This window comes from Grampus griseus (assembly GCF_964374135.1).
Source record: "Grampus griseus genome assembly, chromosome: 3".
In the NCBI taxonomy this organism is placed as follows: Eukaryota; Metazoa; Chordata; class Mammalia; order Artiodactyla; family Delphinidae; genus Grampus; species Grampus griseus.
The window spans coordinates 135,921,853-135,944,441 of record NC_139019.1 but is presented as its reverse complement, the minus strand read 5'-3'; the positions used below and the strand labels follow the sequence as shown (position 1 = coordinate 135,944,441).

The window sequence follows — 22,589 nt, the reverse complement described above, 5'->3', positions numbered from 1 at the left end:
TTCCTCCTTTTCAGAAATGAAATACCACCTATGAGATAACTAACTTGGCTAAGGTGGTGGAACCAGCTTGAGAATTCTAATGCATATCTGCATTAGACTATAAACCTTGGGTCATACACCATCTGTTCACCTGATGCTCTGGCAGCCAAGTGAAACACTGGTAGCTAGTGGAAGAGAGCAGTGGAAGGAATAGAGAGAAGCAAAACCCAGGCCTCTGATGACTTTTCTTTCCTCTAGTGTCTGCTTGCTACCTAAACATGGTCACTCTGCCCATCTGGGAGCTGGGGTCCTCGAGCAGGGGCATGTCTCTAAATGACCTGAGGTTGGGCAGACAGTTAGTGAGGCCAGCGAAGCCTCATCTTCTGGGGAGGAGGGAGATGAGGGCTGGGACACAGGGGTGCCTGTCCATTATTATGTATGTGCACACTCACATTATGGACCAAATCCACACCAAGGCACATATACATATAAACACATACAGAATGAGCCACCGCACAAACAGGTGCCACACAGCATTATGCACATACACACTGATATGAAGTTACTGCTGACTCATACACACATTTAAACGTGCACCCAACACATATATCCAGCAACTATTGTGTACACACTGAAACTGAAGTACACTTCTGTTGCACACCAAGCTGCAAGCTTGGATATGTGCGTATATATGTGCAGACACAGCCCTGATGTATGTTTGGGCACATGCACTTATGCATGCACACACACACACAAAACTAAACATGTACACACGATTCCTAATCACTCTCAAGTACACACACATTCAGTACACAGGAAGAGGTACTCTGTTATAAGCTGTCATGCCCACAGCACAACCCCTAGATCCACAGCGAGATGAATGCTCACATACAAGCAACACACATTCCTCTTCAAACACATGCACACATACCCACGCACTTGCAAACGCCTGGGTAACAATCACTCTCGTGCACAGAAAATTTCAAATGCACTGACAAGTTCTACGCACAGAGCGATGCATCGACACACTCAAGTTGTTGCCGGAGCTAAAAGGTTTTTCCCAACCGATGCCCAAGAGAGCGCGCCTCGCTGCGGGCCGGCCCACGTGACCCGGCGGAGAGCTCTCCCGCCCATGACGGGATGGGAAAAGTATGCCCGGGGCGGGAGCCGGCTGGGCTGCAGCTACGGAAGGCGGGACGGCCCAGAGCTTCGTGGCTGCAGACCCGTCTGGACGTGGCCGGCGGCGCTGAGGGTAAGTGTCTGCGCGGTCTGCCCAGTCCGCACCCCCGCCACCCTCCGGCAGGGATGGAAAGTGCGGGCGGGGAGGGGGGATACGCGGTGCTGGCGCGGGTAGGAGGAGATGGGAGGGAGGGTACTGCCAACACCCCCTCTTTGCAGGCCGGGCAGCCTTATGAATTACAACATGAATTGACATTTATTGAGCGCTTACCGTGTGCCAGGCTCTGTGCTCAGAGGTTTTATCGTTGATAGTAATAGCTCGACCATTTGTCCTGCACCTATTTTGTGCCAGGCCCTGCCAGCCCTCCACTTAAGCTCTTTCGTTTCCATGACAACAGGTTATCACCACCTGCAGAAGGGGCACCGGGCTCAGAGACGTTAATGACTTGCTCAGGTTGCACAGCTAGTAGTTGGTGGTAAAGGGATTTGAAGCCTGGTAAGTCCGAGCCCAATATCCGAGCTAACAATCATAGTTACTTATCAAGTGCATTATCTAATTGACTCTTGACAACATTTCTTTTATCAAATATATCATACAGACAGGCAAGCTGAGATTTGCACCCAGCTCTTCACAACTCTCTTCACTCTCCCTCTCCACTACTTGTCTCCAAGCCTTGTCTTATTTACTTTGTTCTTATTTCTCCATCCCCACTGCCACTGCCCCATTCCAGGGCTGTTCCTCTCAACTAAACTGTTGCACTGGCTCCCTGCAGCCTCCCAGCCCAGGCCTCTCGCCCAAAGCCTGAATCCTTTGTACAACCTCAGTGCAATTGTCCTCTACCCTTTGACTGCAAAACTCTCCTGCGTGGAACCCTTCAAGGGTCACCTCCTTAGACTGGCCATCTCCCAGAGACCCCACTGAACCAGCAGCAATAGCAACGACAGTGTCCTATATGTGCCAATCCAAGGCTGATGCTCAGTTAGTGTTCCAAGTCCTCTCTGCTCCTCCATTTCTGCCCTCCCATCTGCACAGCTTTTCTCTGATTCATTCCGTTATCTGGTAATCATATCCAGTATGCTCACTTTCAACTGCCGCTCGGCAAACCTTCCACACTTTTCAGAACCTCACTACTGCCCTTCATTCTAATACATCCAGAGCAGCACAGGCTTCCTTTCTTCCCAGATGTCTTACTTCTCCCCATCCCCTAGCAGGGACACAGCCTTGACTGTCTTCCAATCCTTAAGCCTTCAGGTTACCTTTTGTTTTAAATGATACAAAACTGACAATGCTTACCTTAAAAAATTCACACAGTACAAAAAGGTGGAAAGTGAAAAGTAAAAGGTCACACACTCCTTCCCAATTCTGGGAGGTAACCTCTTTAACAAGATGTGTGTCCTTTCAGGAATTTCCCCCACAAACATACATACACATCTCTATTTATCTGTGTCTATCTTGTTTAAACTCAAGGATAAATCATACTTGACATTCCCTGCTGCAACTTGCTTTTTCACTTAACAGTGTACACTGGCCATCTTTCCATATGTGCGTATACTTTGTTCCCGTGTACAGTGTGTCATTACACAAATGAATTGAGATTTCTTTCACAAGTCTGGGGCATCTCAAACCTACTCCGCCTCCATCAAATATTCAGCAAATTCCCCCAAGAAGTTACTTCTTTCTCTGCAAATCCCTCCATTCTTCCCTATCTTGCTATTCCTCCTCTCATCTTCACCTGCAGATTGGACACAGACGACTGGACCTTCTTTCCTACAGTCCCAGTGTCTGGTGCTTTCTACTCCTGAATGTTCATCATGGGGCAACACAGACCCTTGATATACTCACAGCTTCCCCCACTCCTTCCTCCAGGTCAGAGGACTGCCAAGCTGGCTTTACCTCCATGAGGCGAACTCCTGCATAAGTCAGATTTCTGTTAATCAAATTCTAATCTAGGTTTACTTTTGAAGGGAATTCTATGCCAAATCTTTTTTCAAGGAAATAATCTTCCTTTGGATTTGTGCATTGCTGTAACTGGCTTACTTCTATAACACACACACGCAGCTGCCCTGTTAGTTAAGGCTTTATGTGCATGGGTCCTGTGCCCAAGCAGAGGGGCCATGATAGAGGGGCACGAGCCCTGGGCCCTGAATCAACAGGCTTGGGTTACATCCCAGCTTTGACCCGGGAAAAATGACTTCACTTTTCTGAGTTCTGTATTCTCTCCTGCCAAATAGGGATGATAGCATCAGCCTCTTAGAACTGTGGGGAGAATTAAAGGAGAAAACGAACATCAGAGCTTTGAAATAAGAACATACCTGCAGAACAAACACATGGAGAATACCCTCTTCCTCTAGATCATACGCCAACAAAGGCCATGCACGATACATAAGTGAACAGGATGCATGACATTTAGGAGTGGTGAAGACTTGACACTGAAGAATATAGGTCCTGTGTATTACTTTGCTAGGGCTGCCATAACAAAGTCACAAAGACTGGGTGGCTTCAACAACAAAAATGTATTTTCTCACAGTTCTGGAAGCTAGAAGTCCATGATTAAGGGGATGGCAGATTTGGTTTCTTCTGAGGGCTCTCTCCTTGGCTTTCAGATGGCCACCTTCTGACTGTGACCTCACATGGTTATCCCTTGGTCTGGGTGTCATGTCCTAATCTCCTCTTCTTATAAAGATACTAGTCATATTGGACTAGGGCCCATCCATATGACTTTGTCTGACCTTAATTACCTCTTTAAAGATCTCATATCTAAATGCAGTCCCACTCTGGGCTTCTGGGGGTTAGGACTTCAACATATGAATTCTGGGGAAACACAATTCAGCCCATAACACCTTGTCCAAGAGGTAGCCAATTGGTGCCCTGCCAGAATGCTGCAGATCCTCCTGATTCTCAAGAAAAGCTAGAAATCTTTTTTTTTATTTGAAGTATAATTGAGTTATGATATTAGTTTCAAATGTACAACATAGAGATTCAATATTTTTACACACTACAAAATAATCACCACAATAAGTCTAGTTACCATCTGTCACCATATAAAGTTATTACAATATTATTGACTGTACTCCCTATGCTGTACATTACATTCCTGTGACTTATTTATTGTATAACTAGAAGTTTGTACCTCTCACTCTCCATCTGTTTCACCCATCTTCTCCCTTACCTCCCCTCTGGCAACCATCTGTTTGTCCTCTGTATCTCTGAGTCTGTTCTGTTTTATGTTTGTTCATTTGTTTTGTTTTTAAGATTCCACATGTAAGCGAAATCATATGGTATTTGTCTTTCTCTGTCTGACTTATTTCACTTGGCATAATACTCTCTAGGTCCATTCTAGGTCCATCCATGTTGTCACAAATGTCAAGATTTCATTCTTTTTTATGGCTGAGTGATATTCCATTATATATATCTTCTTTATCCATTCATCTATAGATGGACACTTAGGTTGCTTCCATATCTTGGCTATTGTAAATAGTGCTGCAATGAACATAAGGGTGCATGTACCTTTTCAAATTAGTGTTCTTGTTTTCTTCAGATGTGCATTTTCTCAGAAGTGCAATTTCTGGACCATATGGAATTTCTATTTTTAATTTTTTTAGGAACTTCCTTACTGTTTTCCATAGTGGCTGCACCAATTTACATTCCCGCCAACAGTGCACAAGGGTTCCCTTTTCTCCACATTTTGGCCAACACTTATTTGTTGTCTTTTTGATAACTGCCATTCTGACAAGTGTGAGATGATATCGTGGATTTGATTTGCATTTCTTTGATGATTAGTGATGTTGAGCATCTTTTCACGTGTCTGTTGGCCATCTTTAGAAAAATGTCTATTCAGGTCTTCTGTCCAATTTTTATCAGGTTGTCTTTTTGCTGCTGAGTCGTATGAGTTCTTTGTATATTGTGCACATTAACTGTTTATCAGATATATTGTTTGCAAATATCTTCTCCCATTCAGTAGGTTGTCTTTTCATTTTGTGGATAGTTTCCTTTGCTGTGCAGAAACTTTTTAGTTTGATGTAGTCCCATTTGTTTATTTTTACTTTTGCCCTTGGCTGAGGAGGCATATTAAAAAAAAATATTGCTAAGACCAATATCAAAGAGCATACTGCCTATCTTTTCTTCTAGGAGTTTTATGATTCCAAGTCTTTAATCCATTTTGAGTTTATTTTTGTACATGGTATAAGAAAGTGGTCCAGTTTCCCAACATCATCTATTGAAGAGGCTGTCTTTGACCCATTGTATATTCTTGCCTCCTTTGTCATAGATTAATTGACCATACAACTGTGGGTTTATTGCTGGGCTGTCTATTCTGTTTCCATTGATCTAAGTGTATCTTTTTGTGCCAGAACCATACTGTTTTGATTACTGCAGCTTTGTAGTATTGTTTGAAATCAGGGAGTGTGATACCTTCAGCTTTGTCCCCCTTTTTCAAGATTGTTTTGGCTATTGTTTTGGGGTCTTTTGCGTTTACACACAAATTTTAGGATTATTTGTTCTAGTTCTGTGAAAAATGTCATTGGTATTTTGATAGAGATTGCAATGACTCTGTAGATTGCCTTGGGTAGTATGGTCATTTTAACAATATTAATTCTTTCATCCGTGAGCATGGTATATCTTTCCATCTGTTTTCTTTCATCAGTGCCTTACAGTTTTCCAAGTACAAGCCTTTTACGTCCTTGGTTAGATTTATTCTAGGTATTTTATTTTGAAATCTTGATTTTAACATAAAATCTCCCAAATTTTACATTGGCAACAATTTCAAACGTTAAAAAAAAAAAAAGACAACAATAAAAAAAAAAACAGAAGCATGGTGCAGTCTATGGTTTGCATAATGTCATTGATAAGCCAGCTGGTCACCCCTTGTCTAGATTATAACTTCCTCGGTGGCAGGACCATCTTCCATAGTTCTCAGCCAGAAGTCCTTGCACATTGCAATCTTAACAAAAATCTGATCACTGAATGACAAAATTCCAATTTTACATCCTTGTTTAAAGTAGGGCACACCCGTAGAAATCCTGCACCTTTGCATTCATGCCATGCTGTAAAATCACCTCAGCTGTTACAACTGCCTTCAGTGCCATTTATCCCAAAGCTCACAACTGTTCAACTCCTCACAAGCTCACTGTTCTCACCATTTTACAGATGAGGAAACAGCAGACCCAGGCCTGCTCATTATTCCTTCTCCCATTATACCTCTCACTGTTTTCATATAGTGCAATTATATCAGAATAACACTACTACTACTGAGTGCTTACTGTGGGCTGTTACTGAATGATCCTATTTAATATTCACAGTTACTCTATAATGGAAGTATGAGCAATCAAATTACTCATGGAGACATTCCTAAAGACCTCAAATAATTCAAACTGGTGTAATTCAATACAGCTGAAGGATGGCAGGTACTTCTGTTTACCCATGAGAATTTCTGTTTACCTATTAGAATAGCCTTGCAAGGTTCTTGACAAACGTTCACTCATAAAGTGAAACAATAGATTTTTTTATACCATGCTATTTCAAATTCAAATGATTCAAATAAGACGATACACATTGCTTTTCCCATTTCACAGACAAGAAAACTGAGAGATTAAATAACTTAACAGAGGTCAAACAGCTAGAAAATGACTCTTAACCATTACTTAACCACCAGCTCAGCTCTGTGCTCTCGAAGGCTAGCATTGTGTCAGATCTTTAGAGTTACCCTGAATGCCCATCACAGCCTGACTGGAAGTGACTCCATGGAAACCAGCAAGCCCAGGGAAGTCAAGGAAAACTTAGTGGGCTTCCCTGGTGGTGCAGTGGTTGAGAGTCCGTCTGCCGATACAGGGGACGCGGGTTCGTGCCCTGGTCCGGGAGGATCCCACATGCTGCGGTGTGGCTGGGCCCGTGCGCCATGGCCACTGAGCCTGCACATCCGGAGCCTGTGCTCCGCAACGGGAGAGGCCACAACAGTGAGAGGCCCGCGTACCACCAAAAAAAACCCCAAAACTTAGCTTTTTCTCCCCAGCCCTTCAGAGTTCAGACTTTGTTCCTCTCCCTCAGTTCCTGGATCTTCAAGCACAGTCCTTTCTACACCTTTCCAAGGAATCATCTAACCCCCAAATTTCCTTCCCCTGCCTTCTGTATGGTCCTGGATGCTCCTCAGGGGAGCCTGTATCAAAGAGAAAAGAGGAGCAAGGCTTGCTTTCTCTCCTGGTATAGGTAGGCCAGGTGGGACCCTCAGTATAACCAGATGGTGTGCCCTTTAAAAGCAGCAACCACATCTTTTCATCTTCAGATCCCCAGTATCTGGCCTCCAAGGCAATAAGAATAAGCCACACCATTTATTAGGCAGTCTTTCCAAGCCATGGTACCAAGTACCTGCATACGTGATAGCCCATTTGGCCTCCTGTCACTTGATGAGATAAACATTCTCCCATTGATTCACCTATCTCTGTACTGTGGAGCCTGAACAAACCAGGTGGATCAGGGGTACAGGGCCAAGCCAGACACCCTCATCCTTCCCTCAGGACGGAACGGCAGGAGTGAAGGCCAAGCCTCCCTAGGAATCTCCTTTGGTAGCAACAGACAGAAATAAAACTCAAACTATCTTACCTGAAAATGGAGAATTTATTAGGAGCCTACAGGGGCCTCCACCTGAAATGCCACAGGACTCATGGAGGAGGTCAGGGTGATTTTCCGTTGGCTGAACTGCTGTTGGTGACAATTTTAAACAAGGTCTGAATTTTTGTATCATGTTTTGCTTTCAACATCCATCATCTTGTTTGCTTTTCAGAAGGACAAATAATAGCTAATGCTTTTATATCTCTTCCATAGGGCAGGCCTTACTCTAGGAAAATTAAATCCTCATAAAAACCTTCTAAGGTAGGTACTATTATTATCGTCCCCATTTTGGAGAGGATGAGGATGAGGGAGAGAAGATAAGTAACTTGTAGAAGGTCCCACAGCTAGTTGGTGGGATTTCAACTCCAGCAACTCTGCTTCCATCTAATACAATACCCACCGTGTGGCTATCAAGCACTTGAAACGTGGCCAGTGCTGCAAGTGTGAGATACACACTGGGCTTCGAAGACTTAGTGGCACTTAAAGAATGTAAAATGCCTCAACAATTTTTACATTGGTTACATGTTGAAATGATGATATTTGAGATATACCGGGCGAAATAACATATGAAAATTAATTTCACCTGCTTCTTTTTACCTTTTTCACGTGGCAGTGAGACCGCTTAAAATGACACATGCGTCTCACATCCTCCTCCTATGGGGCACCGCTCTGGTCGGCCACTTGGAGGCCGGCCCTCAGGAGAAGCTGGATACAGGGCTCTGAACACCCTCGGGCCTCCTCGCCCGTCTTCACACCCCACACGTCAGCTGCCTGCTTCTCTCACTGCGGTCCTTGGTCTCCAGGGCGGAAAACAGCTGTGGGCAGGTCCAAAGCCTGACGGCTTTGGCTTCAGCCGCCCGGGAGCCTGACTCTGGCCCTCACTTCGAGGACTTAAGTCCCACGTGAAGCAGCCAGGGACCCAGAGGGTGGGCTCCACTCCCACCACATCACACGCCACGCGTGTTGGTGTGTAAGAGTTTGGGCGTATCTGTCAGAAAGTAGACCTTGGTGGCGGTAACGCAGGGCCCGCCACGCTGACTTCCGCGGTGCCGTTCGAGTTCCCGCTGAGACAAACCTCGCGAGATCCTGGCTCCTGCTCCAGGAGCATTAAGTCTTTAATGAGCATTAAGTCATTAAGTCTTGCTTTGGTATTGAACCTCTTTATCTAGACTGAGCCAAAAACAGGGGCACGGGGGTGAGGGGAGGAGAAAACAGCAGATCAAATATTTTCTGAGGCCTCTTGGCAAGTGGGCCCCATGACTTTTAATCCTCTGTATGTAGACTCAGTGCTGGAGTGTTTCCAAATGGGCATCGGTCTCCAGATCCCAGGAAAGGGGGCTGGTTCCGTGAGCACTGCGGGGGGAGCGGCAGCCAGACCCTTTCTCCTCCCATCGGCCTCTGTCAGCTTCTCAGAGAAGCTATTTCCAATTTGCTTCTTGGAATTCAGGGAGGGCATGGGGTGTTTTCATCATGGAAATTTCACTCCCATCAAAGCGAATTTTCAGTAAGCTTCATCTGCGAGCAAGCGTCACCCCAATCCCATCACCAGCCCTTTCCTTTTAACTGCAAACGCAGGGAGAATTGCCCGGCTGCATCAGGCTCAGGTGTCCTCCACCTGAAACACTCCAGGGGCTCCTAGTGGGAGGTCAGGACTGCACGCTGTTAGTTCCGCTGCAGTTGGTGGCAGTTACAGTTTTAAACAAGGCTCTAACTTTTGTATCATGTTCTGCTTTCAACGTTGGTTATCTAGTTTGATTCTCAGGAGAACTCTGTAAGGCAGATGGGGTGAGGGTTATGATCTCCATCTTACGGGTGAGAAAATGAGGCCTGACTAGGAGGAAATGACTTTTTCCACGTGGCCAGTGAGTTATAAAACCAGGCCTGGGACCCACATGTTCTGAATCCAAGACCAGTGTTCTCCTTGGGTTTCCCTCAGTAGCCAAGTGTGGTTTTGTCATCCTTTTGCTCCCTTTGCTCTTTTGTTACACGAGTGACCATTTCATTCAAGGCCGTTGAACAGCTGTGAGTTGAGCCCTTACTGTGGGCAGGGCGGACCCCGTGCTAAGCTGTGGTCATAACAGAGAGCAAGACAGGCAGGGCCTCTGCATTCCTGGACCTTCCACTCCAGGGGGAAGACAGACAACAGAAAGTTAATGAGCCAAGGAACAAAAAATGTATAATCACAACTCGGGCCAAGTGCTTTGGAAGGAGGACCAGGGTGGTCTGAGCAAACAAGCAGGGGTGGGCCTCTCTGAGGAGGTGTTAGCCCTGAGACTTGAAACATGGGGCAGGCAGCTATCTGACGGCTTCTGAGGGAGAGGATTACTGTGTCACACTCGGGGCTAGAAGCTTTGAATACATTATCTCATTATTCCTGGATGAACTCCGTGAGGTAGGTATACTATTATTCCATTGGATATAGTTGAGGAAACTAAGTGGCTGTGTTTCCCACAGCTCTTAGTCACTGAGTGAAACACCATCCCTACCTGTCAGTGTGTCCAACCTCATAACCAACAGGTCAAATTTATTTGAGCACAATTTATATCTTCCGGTCTCCAAGGGAGATTGTGCAGAACTCAGGCTCAGCCACATTGCTCAAGGCCCAGACAAGTGTCCCTGGAGTTTCCACATTCCGGTAGAGGCACTGAGAGACCCATATCCGCACTGCTGGCCCTTCTCACATCACAGTCTGAATAGAGGGCCCTTGGGAGGGAACCAGGGGTTCATGTCCTGAGAGCTAAGGGCAAGAGCAAGGAGGAGGAAGGCTCCGCCTCTGACAGGGGACCTCAGGCTGGGGCCCTTTAAGCGTCTAGTGTTTTCCTAGAACACTTGTCTTTACGAATCATGAGCTACTTAACTCAGAGATGAGGAACCCAGGGACTGGGTAAATTAAAACCAGACTAAAGAACTTCATCCCAGCTTAGCACCTCATGATTCCATTTTGGGGGTTGAGCCAAGTAACATTATTTTCCCCTCAGCAGGAAGACTACCAGGCAGCCTTCCCTGGTCAACTTACACCAGCAAGGACAATTTAGGAGCTAAGATAGTTTTTTTAAAGGTGAAGAAGGACTAATGCTTATTTTTTCTTATCAATTGAACAGACATTTATGGAGTACCTGCTGTATGTAAAATATTCTGCAAGCCCCCTCCCTGGAATGGGGGTAGGGGCCCTGTGCTCTAGGAGGTCAAAGGAAGGAGGGATTAGAATTGGATCGGGTTTGGGTTAGAAAAACTGGGGAAAGGAGAAAACTTCTTTGAATCCAGGGGTATCAGGACCCTTTTGGATTTAGGCCACAGCCTTGTTTTCTCTTCACCGTGAATTTTCTTCAGGGCGGAGTCTGGGTCTCAAACACGCATTAACCAAGCAAATATTTCTTGAATACCCGCTATGAGCAAAGAAGTTGGAAGCCCTGGGGATATAGCTGGTGTCCCTGCTCCCATGGGGCTTCCATTTTAACGGGAGAGGCCCAGTAAATGGGCAAGCAGACAAATGCAGTGAATACGGGTGAGATATAAGGCCTGGAAAGACAGGACAAGGAGCTGGGCTCCAAAGGGAGAGCTGTCTGAGAGGAAGGCCTTGGAGGAAGTGACATTTAAGCTGAAACACAATAGATAAAGAGCCAGCATGCCAAGAGGGTGGGCCCCCGGGTTGCAGGCAAAAGGGTGAAATGGAGCTTTGCCTGAAATGGGGGGGAGTGCAGGAAGAGAGGGGAAGAACCAGGGTTAGGATGGAGGCAGGGGGCCATTTCCTTTAGGGCCACATCAAGGGTTTGCTATTTGCAGCCAGCAGCCACTGGAGTAAGACCGTCCAGGAAGTGATGTGGCTGAGTTATGTTTATAAAGGGTCTCTCTGGCTTGGGCTTGGAGAGTGCCAGTGGAGGCAGCAAGAGACAAGGCTGGAGGCTCTTGACGGCTCTAAGCAAGGAATGAGGTGATGGGGCTGAAGGGGAGGTGCTTTGTGCACCCTGGTCTTTTGGTTCAGCCCCTGGGGACACTCCGTTAATACTCCAAAGGGGCATCCCAATGGTGGGATGTCAGGGCTCAGAGGCTGCCCCCCATCACCTTGGCTAAACCACGTGTGGGCCTCTCAAAGGACAGGAGGTTTCCTCAAGCATCAATCTCAAGTACCTTGAAGGAGAAAAAGCATCACTTTTACATTCTCTTAACCATGTATTTTATATGATATAATAAAAGATGAGACATCAAAGAAATTTCTCTGTTGCTGTGTGTGGCTTTGGCCTATGCTTCAAGGTATCTTCTGTAATTTCAGATATTTAGGAAGAAAAATCCAAAAAACACTGACATAATGGAAAGCATTTGGGTGTTAAGGTCTGCCAAACCCAAGTTCAAATGTAACTTCTGCCATGAACAAGTTGTATAAACATGAGCAAATTAACCTCTCCGAGCTTCAGTTTACTCTTCTATAAGACAGGGAAAAAAAAAATAGCAGGGAAGGGAACAAGGCATAGTACATTACATATAGTCTTCAGAGCCCCTCAGACACACGTTCGAATGTTCTCTCCAGTACTCGAATAGTGTGATTTGGGGTAGAATCATTTCACTTCTCAGACCCTCTGTTTCTTTTTTTTTTTTTAATATTTTTTTAATTTATTTTGGCTGCATTGGGTCTTAGTTGTGGCACGCGGGATCTTCGTTGAGGCATGCGAGATCTTTCGTTGCAGCATGCAGGCTTCTCTCTAGTCGTGGCACGCGGGCTCCAGGGTGTGTGGGCTCGTGGTTGAGGTTCGCGGGCTCAGTAGTTGTGGCGCGCAAGCTTAGCTGCCCCGCGGCATGTGGGAACCTAGTCCCCCGACCAGGGATCGAACCCACGTCCCCTGCATTGGAAGGCAGATTCTTTACCACTGGACCACCAGGGAAGTCCCCAAGCCTCTGTTTCTTCCTCTGAAAAACGGGACTATAAGTTTACTGCCTTCATAGGGTTTATTGTAAACTTCAAATAAAATAATTCCAATAAAGAGCTTTGCACAGTGCCTGGAAGTTTGTAGGTGTCCAGTTAAGTCAGTTTGCTTCTGCCTCAGTTTCCCTGTCAGTAACCAATGAGGTTGGCTTAAATGGCCCGTTGGGGCTCTCTTCAAGTTTGTCATTCTAAGTTTATTTTTAAGACCCGGCAAGAGTTCACCTGTCTGGATGCCTTGCAGCCTTGGCCCCCCTCCAAGCCCTCATCCCCAGGTTTTTCCACCACTGTGGTGTGGAGAGTAGGCTGGGAGCAGGGCTATTTGGAGCTGGTTTTTTCAGAGGTGCCCCTCTGAAACAGAGACACTCTGCTCCCTCCCTCTTGGTTTGGAACCAGAACCTAGTCTCCCCGCCTTTATTTCCAAAACAGTTCCTGGCTCGAGCTGCTTCAGGAACCTCCAGGCTCCAGCTCTGAGAAATCCCTTCCTCCCTGCGTGTTCCAGAACCTCCGCCCCGCCACTGGGGCCCACCCTGGGCCAGCATCACTAAGCGGGATCACTCAGTAAGCCCCCCTCTCAGCTCACTTCCTCCGCCCTCCCTCCCTCCCTTGTCCCAAATATTCGCAGGTTGCAACTTTCCAAACTATTTCAAACCTGCTTTGAGAAGTCGGTTTCTCTTCTGGGGCCCCAGATGTGTCCCAGCTCACAAGTAACACTAAGACCAGTTTTGTAAGATTCTCATCAAGGAGACAAGGGAAGGAGATGGAGATTCCTGGGGCCTGGGGAGTGCCTAGGACAGTTTTCCAAAGTCCATCATGCATGTAACTTCCACCGAGTTTGCCTCCCACCTCCCACTATCACTTATGCAGCCCATGTGGAGCCCAGGTGGCACCAAAGGTGAGACTTCTTCCTGTCCCCCAGTGCAGGTGTAAGACTGGCTGGACCACCTGCCCCCCTTCTCAGCTCACCTCTTTCCAGGCTGAAGGAACGAGGGGAAGGAGAAGTAAAGGGACAGACAGCAGGGGGATTCTTGTTTCTTGGCAGGAACAGGGCTAAGCTCCTCGGCCCGTCTGGGCCTGGCAGACAGGGATGTCTCTTTTGTTGGGGGCCTTCTGCGGGCTCCTTGGTGGTTCCCAGGTTGAGCCCTCTGACTGTAACAGCCATGAAGCGGGCCACCACACTTTCTTTCGCCAGCAAGTCCAGGCCTCACCCTCAGCTTCTGGTTTTCGGGCATCCACCCTGCATGGTTATCACTGCTGGGCCCCTCGCTTTCTGTCCTGGTGCCTCCAGCTCAGGCCGGCTGGGGCTGCGGAATGTCTGGCACCTTCTGTCTACCAGAGAAGGCAGGCAAGAAGGCAGTCAGCCCAGTTTCTGTGCAACTGAGAGCTCTCTCTTCCCCCTTTCATGCAGCAACCAGCCACTTTCCCACCCACCAGCTTCCAGAGGCAGGCCTCAGATTCATTTCCATGCCTCCTCCCCTTCCCCACCACACGGGTTGCATTTTATTCAGTAAAATCCAAGAGTGCCCAGAGTTATGGAATGAGCTCTCAAACTATTCCTTTGTCATTTCTTCACTTTGGCCTGACCTCTCAATTGAGCATGCAGCCTCTCGTGTGTCCTGGTGCTCAGGTGAGAATTTTGATTTTAACACCCACCTTCCCTGACCCACTAAGTCTTTCTTTGCACCCTCTCCCAAGGACTAGATACCCAGACCTAACCTGTGCCCCTGTCAAGTCCCTTTCTTTACGTTGTGCCACAGGCCTTCCTTGCGTCCTAGCAGATGCTCTGTCCCAGGGTCCCTGGCGCTGTGGCCCTGTCTGGGGGTTTCCAAGGTTTCCATGCTTATTTGTGGAGCCTTGCTCAAGATTCTTTAATAATGGGTGTGCACTGCCACAGAAGACAGTGTTCTTTGTGAAAAAGTGATATTAGAAAGGGGTATAGAGGCATGAAAAATGTACTATCACCAAACTGAAACTTTTTTCTTCAATTCATCAGGATTACAGAAACTGAAAAGACAATAACTTTGTTACTGTATGATGTCATGTTATTTAAGGCAGTGTCTGGTACTAGATCATCTCTACCTAGCCAGGGACACCTCTGTGACATTTATTCTCTGAGGTCCAGAGAAAGAAAGTAACTTATCCAAAGTTACCAGGTTGGTGAGGCTTGGAGCTGGAACTAGACCAGGCCCCCGAGTGGCAGCGCAGTGCAGTGCTGCGGTCTCCCCTCCTCTCCCTGGCAGGGGAGGCCTGGTCTTCTCTCCCCTTCATCTGTTCCCAGGGTTAAAGATTTGGAGGGGTCAGGAGGAAAGGTAGAATCGGCCTGTTTCCAGAGGTGGCACAGTGGTCTGGACAGGCTCCCAGGCCTCAGGCAAAGCAGCATGTGAAGGGAAGGGAGGTTGAGGGCCCAGGAGGGAACTGTGAGCTCCAAGGGTGAGATCTGAGCAGTGGTCCTCCCTTACTGCCAATGCCACGGCTGCGGGGAGCCCCCTCATGCTTGAAGGCTGTGATGAGGCAGCTGAAGGCTGTGCGGGAACGGAGAAGCCAGCAAGACTTCATATCTAGTAAGAGAGGGCCAAGTGGACTCTGAAAGTCTCAGTCAGCATCAGAGGTGAAGCGGCTTAGAAATCATCTAGTCCAGTGGTCCTCAAAATGCGTCCGTGAACCGACAGCATCAGTGTCCCTCACATACCACATAATAATGCGAATCTTCCAGCCACAACACAGACCTACCAAATCACAAACTCTGGAGGTGGGACCCAGCAGTCTGGGTTTGGACAAGCCCTCCAGGTGGATCTGATGCATGCTCGAGTGTAGAAACCAACTCCTTATTTTTCAGGGGGGGAACTGGGCCCAGAGAGGGAAAGGGGCTTGCCTAAAGTCACAAAGCCAGTTACCACTTCAGAGCTCACCCTAGAGGCAAGAAGTCATACCTGGAATGTTCTCTCTCCTGGTTTCATTCCAGGGAGAGAGGCTGTTGGTCACAAAGTGACTGAGCCAGTTTGTTGAGAGATCTTGAACAAGTGGTTTATTTCTGCTCTGGACCTTGGCTTCTGCATCTTCCCGGTGAGGGGCTGGAGGTAGATAATGTCTGGGCACATAACACTCTGGTCTCTGGTGTGATCATGCCCCAGCCTTAAGGACACGGTGTGAAATTAAGACATATTGAGACTTGCAAATTGTCCCAAAAAAATTATATCCCACACGTCTTTTCCAGGAAGCTATTACACCAAATGTGCCACCAAAATGAGAGAGTGAAAAAATAAAATAAAATAAGAGAAAGACATGGGATTCGTAAAGCAGGAGATACAACGCAGGAGAGAGGCAAAGACAATTGCCATGATGGTTATAAAGGAAAATCCTGGGATGACAGCTTAGCATGTACAAAGGTTGGAAAAAGAGAATGGAGGGCTCCAGGACTTATGTCTTTAGGAAAATAAATGGAAGAGGTAAATTATCTGATACATTCGATAATGTAGAAAATAGTGGCGTAGAGAACTAAGCAAATAAAATTATTAATATCTCCAGTAAGAAAAGTGTGTGTAAGAAAGGAAGTATAATTATAGTACAGTGCTTAGCTTAGCAGTAAACAAGACACAATAATTCAGAGTGAATTTTGATTCAGTCAAAGATTATATCTGAACTGCATGAGGGAGAGAAAACAGAGTCCTAGAGTGACGGAGGAGGGCTGAATCCTCATCTGTCACATACAGGAGTTCAAAAGGAAGTGTCCAAAATTGTTAAAAAGAAACCATGTCAGCATATTGTCTTTTAATGTCAGTAAATGCCAGAAGAAATACCCAAAAGAGTTTGGAGTGGGCGAGGGTTGAGGGGTGGGTATGAAGATCACACACAATTTTTCATTATAAGCTTTATGGTATTATTTGACTTTATAACAATGTGAGTGTATCATTTTTATTATTTTTTAACTGGGAAAAAAGAAAAAAAAAAAGCAGTGTAGCCTGAAGCAAAGCACACAAGCTCTGGATTTGCCCAGCCTCGTTCAAATCCCAGCCCTGCCAACTGCTAATTGCCTGACTTAGTCATGCTGTGAACTTCTCTGAGCCCCCATTTCCTCTCCGTATCTATTCGGTAAGGATGCCGTGAGATTAAGTAACGTGTGGAAAGCTCTTAGTCCAGGCCTAGTGCACAGGGAGCCCACCACAGAGGAGCTGTGCCCACGGCCCACCAGTGCTGTTGAGGCTTGGGGCCCCTTCGCTCAGAGCTGACACCTCACTTCTCACCCACCAATGTGCTGCCCCAAATCCTCTGGGAGAGGCAGCCTAGTTGCAAATCACCGCCTGCAGTTGGAAGTATTGATATTTCTGCCCTTGTAACTTTCCATTCATGCCACATATTTGAATGAAACCATGGAATTTTTCTCTCCATCCACAGCTCCTCCCCAGCAGCTGTCACTGGGCTGTCAGTTCTGCCACTCTGGAGCGTGACAGTGTGAGGACGTGTGCCTCCCCCGCAGGAGCCCTCCCAAGGGTATTCTGAGTCCATGACTCAGCTCATCCAAATATGTCCTCAAGATGTGATGACACTGTCCAGCTACTTGTATGTGATGTGGGAGATAGGAAGGATCAGAAATGCAACTGTGTCTCTCCCAGATGCCCTCTCCTCCTCTTGATGCCTTTCTGACTGACCCCCAGTTAGCTCACAGCTCTCTTGCCTCCCATAGGTGACCACCATGATCCCCTGGGTGCTCTTGGCCTGTGCCCTTCCATGTGCGGCCGACCCGCTGCTTGGTGCCTTCGCCCGCAGGGACTTCCAGAAGAGCTCCCCTCAACTCATCTGCAGCCTGCCTGGCCCCCAGGGCCCACCGGGCCCCCCAGGATCCCCAGGGACCTCAGGAATGGTCGGAAGGATGGGCTTTCCAGGCAAAGATGGCCGGGATGGCCAGGACGGGGACCGGGGGGACAGCGGAGAGGAAGGTAAGAAGCCCAGTGCCTGTCTCTCCTGTCCCCACCTGGGGTTGACAACATCTGACACGAAAGGGGTTTGCAAAGTTATGAAAACTAATGTGAATTCCATTTCATTGTAAACCAAATTAATGTGTTTTTAAAAAACAGAGCAGTATATTCTCTGGAAAGGAACAGTGAGCATCAGATCTGTTCCTGCCCCAGCTGCACCGTTGATTTGCTGAGTGACTTTAAGCAAGTCTCCTGAAATATTATTCAGAACTCTTTTGGGCGCAAGCGACAGAAACCCGATTTATAGCCCCAAATGGAATTTATTGGCTCATACAACTAGTAAGTCCAAGAGCTGAGCTTCAGGAATAGCTGGGTCTAGGAGCTCAAATATTGTTGTCAAGGCTTTGCTTCTCTCGGTGTGTTGGTTTTGTTCTCACAAATGTTGGAAGTTATGAAATGCCCACTGGTGGGCTCAAGCCTACCTCCTCATGGCTTGATCCACAGAGCAATTCTCAGGATGACTGAGTCTCCTTGATCACATGTGCATCCTGGACCAATCCCTTTGACTATGGAGGTGAAGTACCACCATTTGCTAGGACTGGGTCAAGTGCCCACCCCTTGGTGTGTGTGAGTGTGTGGTGACGGCAGTTGGCCACTGTGACTGACAGCCTCCCTAGGACCACATGAAGTAGTGAAGGGCAGGGTGCCAGGGGTGAAGGGGTGCCAGGCAGGTAGCAGACAAGTTGGATACTGTCTACAGCCCTTCTCATCCTTGACATTCCTTATATCCTGAACGCTTACCCCAGTAACCAAGCACTTTTCAGTGTCAGCAGCATCCCAAAGTGTACATTTCGAGCATTAGTGAAATCATAATTTTTATTTGTATGGCATTTTAACATTGACAAAGCACTTTTGAGTATGCCGCTCATTTGCTGGTATAGCAATACCATCCTATGGGTGAGGTATTCTTATTATCCCCATGTTACAGATGAGGACACAAAATCAGAATGATTAAGTTGAGAACAGCACGTCATAGCTGCAAGAACTTAAACTTTGTAACAAACCTGGATACCAATTTTGACAAATTACCTCGCCCGTCTCCAAACCTCAGTTTCCTCTTCTCTAAAATTGGGATTATAACAGGACCTACCTCACACGGGTGCAGTGAAGATGAAATAAAATAACATGTGAAGCACCTGTCTCAGAGTAGACATACAATAAATGGTAGTTGCCCCTTAATAGACTTGCTGAGCTCACACCACAGGCTGGTAGCAGACTCCAAATCCAGGCCCTTTCCTACCAGATCAAATTAATTCCTCCAAAAGCACCTCCTTTCCAGAAGAATAACTATAAAAATAATGATAATGGCTTTGACTTAAGGGGGGTCAGAGTATGTCTGGCACTGGACAACATAGTTCCCATTTCCTAACCACAGTGATCAGTTGGGATCTGAGCGTGTGCTCCAAGCAGAGCCAGCCAGAGTTTGCATGACATTTTATGACATGATCCATCATCCTTATGAACCCTAAGAGAAACAGGATATCTCTGCTCTTGACTTTCCCCACCTTGATTAAGAACTCTGAGGATGTAGGTTTGGGGCTGTTTTGGCTGTCTCTTCTGCCATGTATTGAGTCTCTGCTGAGAATTAAGCCAACACACCAAGGAAGGCAGTGTTGAGAGATGCAGAGTCCTGACACACATAACCCAGATAAAGCTGGGTCATCCTGGGACCAGTCGTAGGACAGGATAATCTCCAACCACCCTCCCCCTGACATACACATACAAACCCACCTCCAGAGAGGTCTTGACAAGTAAAAGTCAGCTTTTCCAGAAGTTTCTCAAAAAAGGAAATCAAAAAGGAAGCACACACCATAACACGTCATAAAACTTCCTTATCTATTTGTCTTCCCAAAAAACTCCAATCCAAAATGACCCTGTCTTTATTCCTCCTCTTCTCATGGTCCTTTCTCCCACCTTTCATTTATTTTCATTTTTTCAAAGAACAGCTTTTTGACCTTTCTTAGTTTTATTTTTTCCCCCATTCCTTTTATTTATTTTTAATTACACGTATAATACACAAATACATTTTCATTGTAATATATTCAAACAGTATAAATAAAGCAAGATTTCTTCTTAATTCTTACCCCTCGTCATCCTCCTTTCATCCTCCAAAGGTAACCACTATTAATTGGTTAAATGTATAACCTCCCTGGCCTCTTTCATATATTTACATGTATGTATAATAATACCAACACTTCCAGGCACTCAGCATAAGCAATCCGTTCCTGGAAACTAGATGTTCAGTGAGAAAATGCTATTTGGAAATCTATTTCCCTGTTTCTTAAAATAGGAAAAATTTAAATGCATTACACGTGAACACAAAACTCTAAAGCACAGAAAAATCCCTGTATGTGTACAAGTAAGGAGCCAAGTACCTTGTTAGGATGTGAAATATCTGCAACATTACCTGCTGATCACCCAGTTTGTAGGATGGTTAACGAACACTTGCTTTGTGTGCTGTGATGCTAAGACACTGCTTAGCACCTGGCAACCCCTCCAGCAGCAGGCTCCCTGACTGACATCTGGCATGCTTTCCAAAGCATTTACCCACAGCTCTGCCAGTCTGCCGGTTGTATCAACCGTACCGCCATTGTGTTTGGATGTGACTCCAGTCGTTACCCAGATACAGTTTGTATAAAATGTTGTATTGAGTTTGGGGGACATAAATATAAATGTTTCCCACATAATCATCAGCCAAAAAATGTTGTATTGAGAGAAATGCACATTATTAGAGTATGGGTATTAAAAACCCAGAGGTGTTCTACAGACACATATTACTGTGAAAATGTAATACTGTGAAAACGTTCTGCAGGCTATACCAAGTGTATTTAGCAAGTGTTTACTATGTGCCAGGCACTTAAATGGGTGTAGAAATAGCGTTGTGGTTTCCTCTGAACAAAAAGAAGTTTCTGCCACCTGCTTGTTCCTCTTCACAGTGTAGTTTAGAGAAGTTTTCAAACAGTGCATGCAAATCTGCCTCATTTTTTAAACTCCTGCAGAGAATAGCACATAATGGATGGACCATCATTTTTCTCATTATCTCCCTTTGGTTGGGCATTTAGTTGTTCCTAGTGTTTTGCTATTGTAAGCAATGCTGCTGTAAAAACCCTTGCCCTTGGGGCTTCCCTGGTGGCGCAGTGGTTCAGGGTCCGCCTGCCAATGCAGGGGACACGGGTTCGTGCTCTAGTCCGGGAAGATCCCACGTGCCGTGGAGTGGCTGCGCCCATGAGCCATGGCCGCTGGACCTGCGCGTCCGGAGCCTGTGCTCCGCAACAGGAGAGGCCACAGCAGTGAGAGGCCCGCGTACCGCAAAAAAAAGAAAAAAACCTTGCCCACGTGGGCAGGGATCTTGGGCACTGGGCAGGGAGTTCACTAAGGTCAATGGTTTGAAGTCAAGAGGCTTCTTGCAATTCTTGTCTCAACCCATTACCAGCACAGCCGGGGGAAGGATTGACCTGGCAGACAAATCAGACTCTTCCTTAGAAGGCAGGACAAGGGGAGGGCGTGAATTGTTACAAGTTATTTTTGCCCTGATCCACATGATTCTGGAAGGTATGTGTCACATTCGCATTTTCCAGATAAGAAGGGAGAAGTGCCCCTGGTTGTACCATCAGGATTTGCACCCATTTCTATGCGACTCCACAGCCTTCATGTTCTTTCCCTTATCCAAAGGCTTGTGCTCTAAGGATGGAAAGCCCAGGCCAACGGCCTCTGCCTAGTTCTCTGAGGTCCCCTCCGTAACACCAGCTGCTCTGTCTTCCAGGTTCACCTGGCCGGACAGGTAACCGGGGAAAGCCAGGACCAAAGGGCAAAGCAGGGGCAATTGGGCGGGCCGGCCCTCGCGGCCCCAAGGGGGTCAGTGGTGCCCCAGGAAAGCATGGCACACCGGGCAAGAAGGGGCCCAAGGGCAAGAAGGGGGAGCCCGGACTCCCGGGCCCCTGCAGCTGCGGCAGTGGCCACGCCAAGTCGGCCTTCTCCGTGGCAGTGACCAAGAGCTACCCAAGGGAACGGCTGCCCATCAAGTTCGACAAGATCCTGATGAACGAGGGCGGCCACTACAACACGTCCAGCGGCAAGTTCGTCTGCGGCGTGCCAGGGATCTACTACTTCACCTACGATATCACGCTGGCCAACAAGCACCTGGCCATCGGCCTGGTGCACAATGGCCAGTACCGCATCCGGACCTTCGACGCCAACACGGGCAACCACGATGTGGCCTCAGGCTCCACCATCCTGGCTCTCAAGCAGGGTGACGAGGTCTGGCTGCAGATCTTCTACTCAGAGCAGAATGGGCTCTTCTATGACCCATACTGGACCGACAGCCTCTTCACGGGCTTCCTCATCTATGCCGACCAGGACAACCCCAATGAGTTGTAGACAGGCCAGTGCTGGGTCACCGAGGAGGGCACCAGCTTCTGAGCTTGGGCTTCCAGAGCAAGACCCCTAAACTGTCTGTTGGGAACTGGAAGTTGGGAGCTTCTAACCTCTGGCCGACCTCCTCTGCCCCTCTGTTCCTCCATCATTAAATCCAAGCTTTTTTATTCATCCTTCCATCTATCCATTTGCTAATTTTCTTAATATGTACTATGTGGTGGGCACTGTGCTACACTCCAGAAGGTACCTCAGTGAACAAGACAGACTGTGGTTCTCTCCTCGTGGGGCTTACATTCTAATGGGAGAAAAAATTTACAAACAAACCAACAAATAGTATAATTATTGTGGCAAGATGGAGATGCACATGCCATGGTTGAGAGTAATAGAAAGAACAGGAGACAGGGAAAAGGGTGAAATTGTTTTTTTAGATATCATCTTTTTGCGTTTACTTACATAAAGTCTACAAATCTTAAATGGACAGCTCAATGAATTTTCACATATGTACACACCTTGTCACCTTCATGTAGATCAAGAACAGAATATCTCCAGCCCCCCCAACTCCTCA

At 46.9% G+C, this 22,589-nt stretch overlaps 1 protein-coding gene across 2 annotated transcripts; it reads left to right on the top strand.

The window, feature by feature from the left end:
• Positions 1-1,127: 1,127 nt before the first annotated feature.
• C1QTNF2 (C1q and TNF related 2) lies at positions 1,128-22,197 on the top strand. 2 transcript variants are annotated; one of them, XM_082650488.1, is made up of 4 exons: positions 1,205-1,231; positions 1,557-1,654; positions 17,359-17,611; positions 21,414-22,197. In XM_082650488.1, the coding sequence occupies exons 3-4, from the start codon at positions 17,368-17,370 to the stop codon at positions 22,025-22,027; spliced, it is 858 nt and encodes a 285-aa protein (XP_082506614.1). In that variant the 5' UTR covers positions 1,205-1,231; positions 1,557-1,654; positions 17,359-17,367; the 3' UTR covers positions 22,028-22,197. The 2 variants fall into 2 exon arrangements, with proteins under 2 accessions (XP_082506615.1, XP_082506614.1); XM_082650489.1 differs by lacking the exon at positions 1,557-1,654 and having other exon boundaries at positions 1,128-1,231.
• Positions 22,198-22,589: the final 392 nt, after the last annotated feature.

Coding starts and splice junctions, on each gene's coding strand:
- C1QTNF2 (XM_082650489.1), top strand. CDS start 17,368: ATGATCCCCTGGGTGCTCTTGGCCTGTGCCCTTCCATGTGCGGCCGAC. Junction 17,612..21,413: donor GGGGGACAGCGGAGAGGAAG/GTAAGAAGCCCA, acceptor TCTGTCTTCCAG/GTTCACCTGGCCGGACAGGT.